The sequence below is a fragment of the Anabrus simplex genome, chromosome 3 (genome assembly GCF_040414725.1).
Source record: "Anabrus simplex isolate iqAnaSimp1 chromosome 3, ASM4041472v1, whole genome shotgun sequence".
NCBI classification, from domain to species: domain Eukaryota; kingdom Metazoa; phylum Arthropoda; class Insecta; order Orthoptera; family Tettigoniidae; genus Anabrus; species Anabrus simplex.
The window spans coordinates 523,982,504-523,995,699 of NC_090267.1; the positions used below are offsets into that span (position 1 = coordinate 523,982,504).

The 13,196-nt window shown below is 38.4% G+C and overlaps 1 protein-coding gene across 2 annotated transcripts in view; it reads right to left on the reverse strand.

The window, feature by feature from the left end:
• Positions 1-13,196, reverse strand: part of Non3 (Ribosome production factor 2-like protein Non3) — a 182,257-nt gene that overhangs the window by 85,309 nt on the left and 83,752 nt on the right. Inside the window, exon 1 of one of the 2 annotated variants that reach the window (XM_068226770.1) lies at positions 4,390-4,528. The exons of the other annotated variant lie outside the window; for it this stretch is intronic. Within the exon in view, the coding sequence (XP_068082871.1) occupies positions 4,390-4,431 (42 nt within the window). The 5' untranslated portion in view covers positions 4,432-4,528. Of the gene's footprint in view, positions 1-4,389; positions 4,529-13,196 lie in introns of those variants that run through there. 2 annotated transcript variants of the gene reach the window in all.

Here is a 13,196-nt window from a genome sequence, read left to right on the forward strand (position 1 = left end):
TAAAAACATCACTCAAGAAAACGCGAGATAATAATAAAAATAATAATAATAATAATAATTTTGTTGTCCCTAAAGATTCTTTCAAGGACAGAAAACAAATACTAGAACTTAAAAATAAAAAACGAAGCGCTTATTGTTACTAAAGCTGATAAAGGCAACGTAACCATTATTATGCATAAAGCAGATTACATCAAAAAAAAAACAACTTTTTAATGACAATAGAAAGACCCGAATCAGTCGCTGCAGAAGCAACTGAAACAAACATTGAAGACATCATCTTTCCTCTCTAACGAATTCGAGAAGCAGAAATTAATTAGCATGAACCTCGGCCTTCCAACCGCTAAAACGCTGCCAAAAATCCACAAGGCCGGTGTCCCCATTAGGCCAATCATCAATTACAGACCTAGCTCCCTTTACAAACTGGCGCAGTATCTCTAAAAATTCCTAAAACAACATTATAGATTCACTGCAAATAAATCCATAAAGAATTCCATAGAATTGACCAAAGAATTAAGTAAATTTTGATTACAGGATCACCACACAATACATTCTTTTGATATAGTAAACAATTTCCTAACATTAAAACTAATAAATTGCTTCCTATCATTGCCAATAATTTGAAGAAATAGTCACCTAAGCAATTTTGAAATCGATGACTTAATGGCGCTTTTAAAATTGCTGGTCAATAACAACTATTTCACTTTTGACCAGATCATTTATAAACAGGATGGCCTTGCAATGGGGTCTCCGGCCTCGGGAATTTTTGCAGAAATTTATTTAGATTTTTTTAGAAGATACACAAATAATTCATAACGATAAATTTAAGAATGTTCTATTTTTGTCCAGGTACGTAGACGATGCCTTTGTTATTCTGGATGAACGCAAAACCATTGCCTCTACTAATCTTAATAACCTTAATACAATAGATACTGATATAAAATTTACTTTGGAATCCGAAACAGAAAATCCATTAATTATCTGGACCTAAAGATCAATAGGCACACCTCTTCATTTTCTTTTAGCATTTACAGAAAACCCACACAAACTTCAGTCACAATACGACATGATTCGATACACCCCTTAGCTCACAAATGCGCGACCTATAACAGCTTGGTGAATCGCGCATTTAGCTTACCAATGTCCAAGCGAGACTTGGACAAGAACTGAACATTATTCGATCTATGGCTAAAGCTAACGGTTTCAAAGGGAATTTTATAGAACGAATAATGAGTCAATTTAAACATCGCCCTCACACGAACTTGACTAAAGATAAACCAGAAGCAAAAGAAATCGTGACCTTCATGTTCAATAGAGAAGTTTATAGAATCACAAATATTTTCAAGAAACGTAGTATTAGGATCGCGTTCAAGACAGATAACAAAAGCTTTACATAATGCTTCAGCCGTTAATGAAGTCGATCCATATTCTAAATCAGGTGTATACAGGTTCGAATGCAGAGTCTGTGGAAGTGGATATATAGGGCAAACTGGACGTAGCTTTAATGTCGGGTATCAAGAACACCTTAACGCTGTAAAATATAATAGATTTTCAGCCGTAGACCAACATATCCATGAATACAAATATAAATTCACAGGCATACATAAAGACCTTGAGATCATGGAAACACTAGCTAAGGTACCGAGAATTGATATCACGGAAGCATGTCTAATACATCTAGACCAGTATTATAATGCCAACCTTAATCTGAATGAAATCTTGGAAAAACCCAAAGTATTATACGTTTGCTTGATTCTATTACTTAACAAGCTAAGAATTGCAGAAAATTTGAACGTCTTTCGAACTCTACACAACAGTTTTTCGTATTATTACATTCTCCTACATTATCAACGTTCTAGAAACATCGCCCGCACCGCCCCTGCTTCCCCCTCCTTAGCGCTTCATCACATAGCACACGATACGAGCAGACACACTCGTAGTGCTGCAGTCGTCACACGAAGTACACAGCCGTAGAGGTGAGTCGACCTCATCAACAGTTTGATTCAATTAGTTTCTTTATCAGTTTTCTCGCTTTTCTATTAACATTGGGCTTTCATCATTACAGGGTTGCATTGAACTGAAAAGCTATGCCTGCCTAACAACTTCAGGGCAAATCAAATCACAGTTCCAACCATTATATATACAGCACAAAAACTACGTTTCTACACATTAACAAAGCTTAGAAGACAGCACAGTTTAACAATTTTATTGTACACAAGTTTTTATCTACAAATGGCTAACAATGTATATAGGAAATGAACATTTTAACATTAAAGGACTATATTCAACTTTAACTCCTCAATTTTAAGATCATATTTGAATCCGACATTACGAGTGTACAGAATTATAGCCATTACGGAATTTGAAGACAACTCATCACCCAGATGAGATTTTATATTTACGACATCACAAGAGTTTTCTTGCTATAAATTAGAGTTTTCAAACCTAGCATAATTTAGATTTTAAGGAGTTAAGTTTAGCAATATGTTGTTTTTCATTGTTTATATCGCCAAGTTTTTTCCACTTACTATACAGCTGATGATGGTGTCAAAATGAAACACCGAAACATGTTCTGTGATAAAATAATGTTGTAAATACCATCCAACAACATTGTATTTTGTATTGAAAAGGTGGAACCTGCTAGATTTTAATTCAATCGATAATAGTTCAAATAATCTGCAACTAATATGTTATAAGAAGAATACAACATTAATACAATCACGAGAATTAATCAAGATGATATTCAAGACAATTCTGAAGGTACTCACCAATGTTGCCTGTGGAAGAAAGATAGGTTACTCAATTTCCTCCATATCATCGGCGTCATCAATGTTAGAGTCGTTCTCGTTTAGCACCATCGTCTACTAATTGGTCTATATCCCACATTTGTTTTTCTTCCATCTCGATGGCAGGGGTCACTAGTTCAATCCCTTCCAGCAGCAGCCACATGGCTCCACACACTTAAAGAACAATGGTACGGAGGTAACCTTAAAACTTTCCTTCCCGATTAAAATGCGATATAGTCTACACAATACAGTCCTTGGAATGCTGTGGTTCCAACATAACACTGTTCAGTTCGTAAGGGATTCCCTTCTCGTCCGGAAACTTAATTATATCTCCCTTTCTCCACAATTGATTGGGCAGTTTCTCAATTCTAACCGAACGGTAAGACGCATTGGCTTTAAGACGAGTGAGAACATTCACAAACCAGTCTTTGAATACATCTCCATTTCCTCGTGATAGTCTTTCATGGAGTTAGAATCAAAACACAGCAACCCTCCATGCATAAAACCTTTCTCGTTGCCGATATGCGTAATTATCAAGCATTTCCCCTTCCCCGAAGGATTCTTAAGCCGTTTGATAATCCCTTCAAGAATGCGCCCTTACCGGATTTGATAGTTTTATCACTCCATACTTTCACTCCGGTATGTCCTGAATTCACGTAGTTTCACCCAAGTAATAAATTGGTCTTCCTTCCTCCTGAAACTTTCTTATCTGATGCAAATAACATCTTTGCCACAAAACTATTTCCTCCCTTTCAATAAGCAGTGGTTATCAACTCCGTGAGATAAACTTGAAATGTAAAGTTTTTAAAAGCCTACGAAGAATTGTATGCAAAAATGAAGGCAAGATTTCATCAGTCTTCAGATATTGTCGAGATTTCACTTCTAAAGAAAACTTGTTAACTTTTTGCCAAATTGAATCCTTCGTGAAACAATCATACTTGTCCACTAACTTCGGTTTATCCAGACTTTTCTCGGTGAAACGACTGTTCCTACAGTTTGAAGTTCCTTTCTAGCATGATAAATACTAGCCCGAGAAATGCCAGTGGTAGCGGCTACATTTTCAAGAGTACTACCAGGATTTGCATCACTAAACTTCTTAAAAACGTTGAGAACACATTGTTTTTCTCCACTTCTCAAAGCTTTATCTGACAAGGACCAGATTCACCCATCTTCATTCCACACGGAACTTTAACAAAGGTTATGTCAACGTAAATTAAAACAGTTGACTAAATCCTACACACCAAGACAAAGACTGACTATAAACTTAATAATGATATTTCTAAATATTAGCATGAATGAAACTCGTAACAATACCCAGAACAGAGCAGTAAACAGAAAGCACATGGGTTGTATGATAGCTAAATGAGCCGCTACTGAATACTGCAATGGCTGTTCTGCTGTTGACACATCACCCCTCTCAAAAGACACTTTAATGCAATTGACACTAAACAGTATTTTAAAAGTGAAAAGTGAAGATAAACTGACTTAGATGACATACATAACTTTTATATGGAAATAAAATTAATTAACATATATAAAGTATTTTTAACGCCTTACCAAAAGATAGGCAGTACCACCACATTTACCATGTGATTTTGGTATTTACCTTATCTCCCAAGTTATTTGAGATAGGGTATACAGAGAGCATCTGAGATCCTTGACCGATGGAAGAAACATCTCCAATGAAGAATTCCTACAAACAGTAAATTCTGTGTATGGTCCAGCTCCACCCATCACGGTTGCTGAAGTAGAGGTCGCCGTTAAGAAAGGCAACTGGACCAGATGACCTATCGTCAGAGGTGTGGAAGATGCTTGGACCACAAGCAGCTATGTGCCTGGCAGACCCATTCTGGTCGGCTTATCAATGCTACGATTCCCATCTGGAAAGGAAAAGGAGACGTCAGAGGCTGGTCCAACTATTGACCAATTCGCCTGCTTTGAGTATGTCCTAGATGCACGCCTTAGTGACATAGTTCACGTTGCCTCAAACCAATATTGCTTTGTGAAATGAGCGGGGACGATCGAAGCACATCTTTTGATAGAACGTCACAATGAAAAGAAGAAACCACTCCAAATCGTTTCCTTGGATCTCGAAAAGGGCTTTACAGGGTGCCTCATGATCTTATTTGGCATGCACTCAGGCTTCATGGTGTACCAGAAGGATATATAATGGAGCCAGGTTCTGTATCGGAATGCGGCCAGCTGTCCAATGTGCTGCTGGAATGTCTGCACCATTTCACATTCAAGTTGGCGTTCATCAGGGATCGGCTCTATCTCCACTTCTGTTCATCCTCTGTCTCAACACCATCAGAACAGAAGTATTAACACCATACTCATGGACTCTATGCTGATGACGTTATGGTCGCCTGTGAATTCCGTCAAGATTTGCAACTAGTCCAACGTTGGAAAAACTCCTTGGTCAAATACGGCCTGCGACTTAATGTTGGGAAGTGATGGGTCAAATAACATTGACGGCACTGATATTCTCAAAACATCTCAATTTGGGATCACTTATCCAATCGGATGGTGACATGCTCCGAGTCCTTTTTGATCGGAGGGTACCAGTGTGTCTGAAATCTAAAATCTATAGAACCATCATTAGACTAGTTGCACTGTACGAAACTGAGTTTTGGCCAGTTACAAAGATACACGAACATCAGCTGCATGTCATGGAGATGAAGATGCCTCACTGGCCAATGGAAATCACAACAGTCCCGGGCGTGTAAGGACGTACCCTTAGGGTGCAACCTTACCCTTTCTCCCCTGTAATATTAAGGTATTGATTTATAGTAACTTTTCTTGCTGTTGGGTCTTTTTCAGTGTCGGTAACCATACAGTTTAGGGACCCTACTTGCTGATATGACGTCTTACTGTTACCGTTAATCTGGCACGTTGGCAACGTTCAGTAACTGTTCTAGCGTGAATTGCGTGTTGCCACCGCATTGCCTTTAAAGTCACTAGCGATACATTTGCGAGAATATTTAAAGGATATTTTCTTTTTCTGTGGGATTGTAAATCTATCTGGCTAATACCAGGTAAGTAGAATTGTGGCATGTTCGGATAATGCATTTAATAACATAGTTTGTGTGAAATGATGAGCACATCATTTTATTAATTACGTTCCTATTTCGTCCCATACTTATACGAACAGAATTCGATTGGGATGTCTAAGAAGGAAGAAAAATCTGCAAGAACTCCTCCGAAAAGGAAACCAAGGTTACGTCCTTTACAAGCATCAGGTCAAGAAATGCTTGTACATTGCTACGAGCAATTGAAACACGAAGACGACGAAGAAGGTATCAGTCGTAGTGATACGAAGCTAATGGCAAGAGTTGTATTATTAACTGGGGTAAGTGTTCGTTTTTATCTTGTTTCTATGATAAGTTTCTGGCATAATGACAATCAGTTGAAATGGAGCAGTATTTCATTCTGAACCTAACCTAACCTGATCATGTAGGCCTAGGCCTAGGCCTATACCATGTCTTGTGTCGACTTCGATACGGTGTATTCCTGTTGATGTGTATGTAATATATTTCTGTGTGTGTATTCTTACAGTGTAGTTTCGGTTTAGTCCGAAAAGTAATAGGAAATTTCAAGAAGGGAGTTGAATTATCTACACCAGGTAAATGCCGGAAGCGTGAACATCCAGTGACCGGCATAGACAGTTTTTCTAAGGAAGCGATAGCAAGGTTTATTTATGATAAATCACATAAAGGTAAGGTGACTTCATAAGGAATCTATTGCAACATTATTTATAGAAATTGGCACGCAGGTGAGATAACCTCCCAGAAATGTTTTGTGTATGTATTGACATACAGCTCTTTTGAGTCCCATGTAACTCTCTTTTTTCTTCCCACAGGAGAAGTCGTAACTGTAAGAAAAGTTTTCGACCACATGAAAGCAAATTATGACACTTATTTGTACAAGGGCTCAGAAACATCATTAAGAAGAATTTTGAAGGCCATGGGATTTGTGTGGAGTAAAGGTGATCTCTATGCGTATGTTAGAGAAAATGAAGATATTTGTTTTAAGAGATCCTGCTTTCTGAGGAAATACATGCGTAATAAGGACAGTGAGAAACCAAAACCTGTTGTTTTCTTGGATGAGACTTGGATTTTTATGAATGGTGAATATATATGTTGTATATTATATTTTATATAAAAATCTTAGAATAATTTATCTTCATCAGGTGTCTTTGGTTTCAATTGTGCATTTCTCTTTCAGGGTCACCCACATACTCCTGGAATAAACCACACAAATCTGGACATGATGTTCAAGGAGTAATTCGTCGACCTGTGTCTGAGGGACGAAGACTGGTTATTGTTCATGCTGGAACGAAAGATGGCTTTGTACCTGGTATGTTCTTACTTTATTTTACTTCATTTTATTATAGTGAGGTATCTCTCTTTACATAGTTATGAGGGTATTTAGGGTTTGTAGTACGGATGTAGGGGGGGCACATAAGTCTCTGATAAGACCCCAACTTAAGTACAGTTCCTGTGTATGAGACTCTCACTAGGATTACTTGATTTGAGAACTGGAAAAGTTCAAAAGACAGAAGCACGATTTGTTGTGGGTGATTTCTGACAAAAGAGTAGTGTTACAAAAATTTTGTCGGGTTTGGGCTGGGAAGACTTGGGTGAAAGGAGACGAGTTTCTGGACTAAGTGGTATGTTCCGAGCTGTCGGTGGATAGGTGGTGTGGAATGACATTGGTAGACGAATACGTTTCAGTGGTATTTTAAAAGTAGGTAAGATCACAGTACAGTAATAAAGTTGATGAAAAGAGGGGCAAATATTTGTTTTTGTTTTTAAGAAGGGAGTTAGGGATTGGAGTAATTTACCAAGGGAGATGTTCAATAAATTTCCAAATTCTTTGCAATTATTGAAGAAAATGCTAGGCCTATCCCTGAAACTACATCTTCCACCTGGGCGACTGCCCTAAGTGCAGATCAGTGGTGACTGATTGATTGAAATTGACTGGCACTAGATCGGAAGTGGCATTATAACTTACCGCTCATTGAGCTCTGTATGTGGTTCTTGATTTTGACTTCTCCACTGTTAACGTATCTCTTGATTATTAAAAAGACTTGCAGGTATTCACTTTAGGCCAATGATTAACCTTAGAGAGGTACTTCAATCAAAACTTACTCAGTGTATTTTCATATAATATTACTGGATATTTGTATCAGTAAATTACTTGTATTGTAGGCCTATTTATTATGTTTATTCTGCATTCGACAATCTCCACCTGAATCAGTGCATGATACCTGACTGTTGAGCACCTTCCAAGCTTCTTATTTCTTACTGCCTGATATAGGTTCAGTGTTCGCAGCAATTACATTTGTTCTAAGGTATTGAAATGGGTGTTTATAGTATATCTTTAATGCAAGTGATCGTGGACTTCTAATCCAGATATAGGCCTACTAATGGAGATACATTCATGAGAGATGTTACGATAAAGTAGTGTAAGTAGTAATTCATTGACTTCATCATCATGTGACTTTGCTACATAGTAGTTGGTTTCACTTAAAATCAGACAGCTTTTTGTATCATTCAACAGAAATCACATTTTTTATCAATTAATAGGCCTATCCTTGAAGAGGGGGTAATCTCATATTTTTAGGGAATACTGTTTTTAGAAGAAATAACTTCATACTAAAACTTAAAATTCTTACAGGTGATGATTTGATATTTGCTACAAACTTGAAGAGAAATCAGGATTACCATGGTGCTATGAACAGCGAGAAATTTCAGATGTGGGTGAAAACGCAATTAATCGTAGGATTAAGAAATATAGGACCCTGTGTTATTGTAATGGATAATGCACCATATCACTGTAAGCTTGTTGAACATCAACCAACAACGAAATGGAGGAAGGATCAATTAGTGATAATTATACTTCATTGAATATTTCCTTCTAGTGAATGATGTTTAATGATGTTACAGAAATTAATTTTTATTTTTCCTTTAATTTACAGTCATGGTTAAGGCAGAATGGAGTTTCTCCACCAGAAAATACTACAAAAGATGAGCTGCAAAGGTTGTGTAATATGAATCGAAGTCACTTAAAGAGGTACAGAAGCACCTAAACATAAGTTTAGATAATGTTTACACTCGTGCTTTTGACTTTCATGTATGCATAACAATATTTCTCTGTTTCTTTAAAACCAGGTACATTGTTGACGAGATGCTGCACAGTGAAAGCCATACTGTCTTACGACTTCCTCCATACCACTCATTTTTCAATGCCATCGAATTTGTATGGTCTGTGGCAAAACAATATTATAACAAAACAGTGGCTTCAAGACCTGGTCACGGATTGGACAGAGCTACAGCTGTGTGGAAAGAATCTCTTGATCAGGTAGGCCAAGTGGAAATGTTATTTATTGGATATAGGCAAGTGGAGTTTATAATATACTTGTCAGGTTGTGATACTTCAATATATCTTTTTTTTATTTTTTTTATTTTTTTTTGCTAGGGGCTTTACGTTGCACCGACACATATAGGTCTTGTGGCGACGATGGGATAGGAAAGGCCTAGGAGCTGGAAGGAAGCGGCCGTGGTCTTAATTAAGGTACAGCACAAGCATGTGTCTGGTGTGAAAATGGGAAACCACCGAAAACCATTTTAACGGCTGCCGACGGTAGGATTTGAACCCACCAATCCCCAAATGCAAGTTCATAGCTACGCGACCCTAAACGCACGGCCAACTAACTCGGTCATCTTTGAAAATGTCTTTTTCTATCAGCTGAGGGTTTTTTTTAAATCGTCATATTTTGTATAGGCTACAGGAGATGTACAGTAGCCCACTGGTTTTCTGATTAAACATCATTTATTTAAGCTATTGCATCAGTCTACTTACATACTCACTGTCCACGTACACCGGTAACCTCGTGATTCGATTATTGAAGTATTGTGCAATGATGCGACATACAAACTAAGAGAATACCGAGTGGTTCTTCCAAATATAAAACAGACAATTTCGAGTGGTCATGAGCATGACTCATAGTCATAGGGTAGGCTAAATAATAATGTTATTGGCTTTATGTCCCACTATCAACTTTTAGGTTTTTTTTGAGACATCGAGGTGCTGGAATTTAGTCCTGCAGGAGCTCTTTTATGTGTCAGTAAATCTACTGACACGAGGCTGAGCACCTTCAAATACCACCGCACTGAGCTCGGCCCTGCCAAGTTGGGTTCAGAAGGCCAGCGCCTCGACCGTCTGAGCCACTCAGCCAGGCGTGGAGGCTAGAGAGCTGAGTTTAAGTAATTGTCGAACGTCAACTAGTTATAAAGATACTGATTGATTAAACTAATACAGTAATTAAAATAACCTAATTACCTACCTACTTACAACCTAGGTACTTTGGAATTGTGTTCTATCTTTTTAACACTGCAAATAAATCCATGTATTGTTTAAAACTCCCTGTAAGAAGAGGATAGTGAATGCAAGTAGGCATTTTCAAATGAGCTGAGCTCGAGAGTCCATTATAGCATACGATTTTTTCAGTGTACCATGACTCTGTATGTATTGCTTCAGAGGAAGTTCGGCTCCCCGCCAATGTCCAGTGTACCGATAATGAACCATGTGTGTGTTGTGTCTCACTGATCCGTGACTGTGTACGATTCTTTCAGTGTGCCATGATTCACAGTGTCTCGCTGCAGCGGAAGCTCGGCTATCCGTCAGTGTCCAGTGCGCCGATAAGGAGCCGTGTGTGTCGTGTGGCTCACTGAGCTGTGATTGTGCATGATTTGTGTGCCGTGAGCTTGCCGTTCCTGTGAATCGATTCACTCGGACACTTGAATGAATCGATACACTGCTTCGAATCAGGCACTCAGTAGCCTACACTAGTACAGGTACATAGTACATTACCATTAAGATAGATAGCATGGCAAAGTAATTCGTCTTTATCATAATAATAATAATAATAATATGTCTCTCCACATTAAGATTAAACATTACAATACTGTAATCAAACCGGAGGCTTTATATGCAGGGGAAACTCTAACGCTTCATAGAAAGGGTGAACTGGAAAATATCCTAAAAGAAGAGCGAAAAATCATTAGGAAAATTTTAGGACCAAGACACACGGGAGAAGGGTACCGCCTCCAAACCCGGAAATCCACAGAAAAATGATCTAATATTGCGGCAGACCTCAGGAAAAAAAGGCTAAAATTTTATGGACATGTTAAGAGGCTTCCAGAAACTAGACTAACCCACCCAGTTCTTGAAAGAGTTGACAAACTGAAGAATTTTCCTTGGATACAACAAACAAAAGCAGACATGAAGAACGCACAAATTCTCTGTGAAGACATTTTCAATCGAAATATATATAGAAAGAAAATTGAAAAGTGGGAAGTTACTCCAGAGGATGAAGTACCAAAAAGAGCAGGTACCAAGTGGACGGAAGAAAGGAAAAAGATCTTTAGTCAACAGATGAAAGCATCCTGGATCCTCCGCAAACAAAATCATAAATAAAGCTTTGTGTGTTCCGAAAGGGACCATTCATGCATAATAATAATAATAATAATAATAATAATCGTATGGCCTCCGCTACCGTGTGCAGACATTTCAAGTTGACGCCATCTGGCTGTCTGCTCGTCAATTTTGACGTTCCATTATACTCTAGGCCCACTAGATGGCAGACCGAGTAAACCAAAACTCTCTTGGGCGTCTGTGGCTGAGATTTAATTAATTTTGTCGGGTAAACACCAAATGTGTCACCAGAGATCTTTTACATGCCGACATCGTACGACATGAAGTGTCGAATGGACTTTTTTCTGCCCTTCAAAAATCCGACTACCTCTGCCAGGTTTGAACCCGCTATCTTGGGATTCAGAGGCCGTCACTCTACCACTGATCCACAGAGGCAGCTGTCTTTACCATGAAATACATCGTCGTCGTACATGACTGAATTACTATCAATATATCTTAGAGAAACTGCAATGTACATGAAACCAAAATTGAGTTTAATTTCCATGATACATTCTTCCTATATAAAGGAGACCATGTAGCTTATCCACCTTCATTTCAGCCACATAAATATTCAGCAAAAATTGCAAAATCACATTAGAGGACAAATACAATTTTTTAAGTAGAAATAGTCTGGAACATAGATTAGTGAGGTTGGACATCCTGCCCGTCATCATTCATGAGTCACTGTTAAATATACTGTACTTGTCAAAACTATCTACCGCCCACACACCCGCACTCACACTCACTCATACCTTACACACACTCTGCTACCGTAGACACGCACACGCACATACGCACGCATACACACACCAACAGGTCCGTGAATACTTACCAACTTACCTCACGAGACGAGGCCGTGGACGGGCTGGAACAGACTAAAACAGTCTGGAGCTGGACTCGAACCAAATTAAACTAGAGGGAGGAGCGGGAGACGGAAAGAACCCAGAACCCTTCCCGATAAATGAAAGAACGGGGTGAAAATACATGGGGGTTTATTAATGAAAATAAAGCGAAAGAGATCAAACAAACAAAAATAATAAAATCAAGCTTGAAATATTACTCACGGAGATATGCGTAGAAACTTATCATATAGGTTATTCATCCAATCATATCAAGAGGCAGATTGAAAAGATATCAAACATGGCCACACAAGCTTCTTTCAATCACAAACTTGTAACATACGATTTACTTCCTCCACATAATTTCATACACGCGACGTATGACACATTCGTCCTCGCAATGAACTAATATCAGTGGACATACATCGAAAGAACTTACATGCACATCAAATAAAACATTCACGTTACATCTCACACATCTCCATGTATACGGACCAGCATTCCAGAGAAGAGATCCATCACGCAACAATCCCCCGTTTGAAAAACACAGCATCCCAGAAAGAAATCAAAGAATAAAAATGGCTGCCATAGTTACGAGGCGAGTAAACAATGCTAACAATGAAGGAAGACTCATTCAAATGAAAGCAACAAACGTAAATATATAATTAGGCCAGCAAATAGCCTGAGGAATGAAAATAAGAAAATGCAAATAATACTTTAAAAAAAATAACACTGTAAGAAAAGGAGAATGCTGTTAATCAGGCAAGCATACAGCACAACCACACGTACACACTCACCATAGAGACCCAAAAGAAATGTATACGGGTAGAATAATCGGTTTTGTCCAGACACATAACGAACACAGAGAGATCCGCATAGCAAGACAAGTGCATTCATGGACTCATGAGCTCAATACAAGACGCGTAAAATAACAAAGGATTGCCGCATCGAGGGGCAAGGCATATCCCCACATAATTCACAGTAGCTTCATCGTAACCATCTCGCTTGCAACGTATTCATATCGCCTCACCACGGACGAACATGAATACCAGTCATAGCGTCAAACACAACGTCACGCATCAAGAGCTCGGCCATG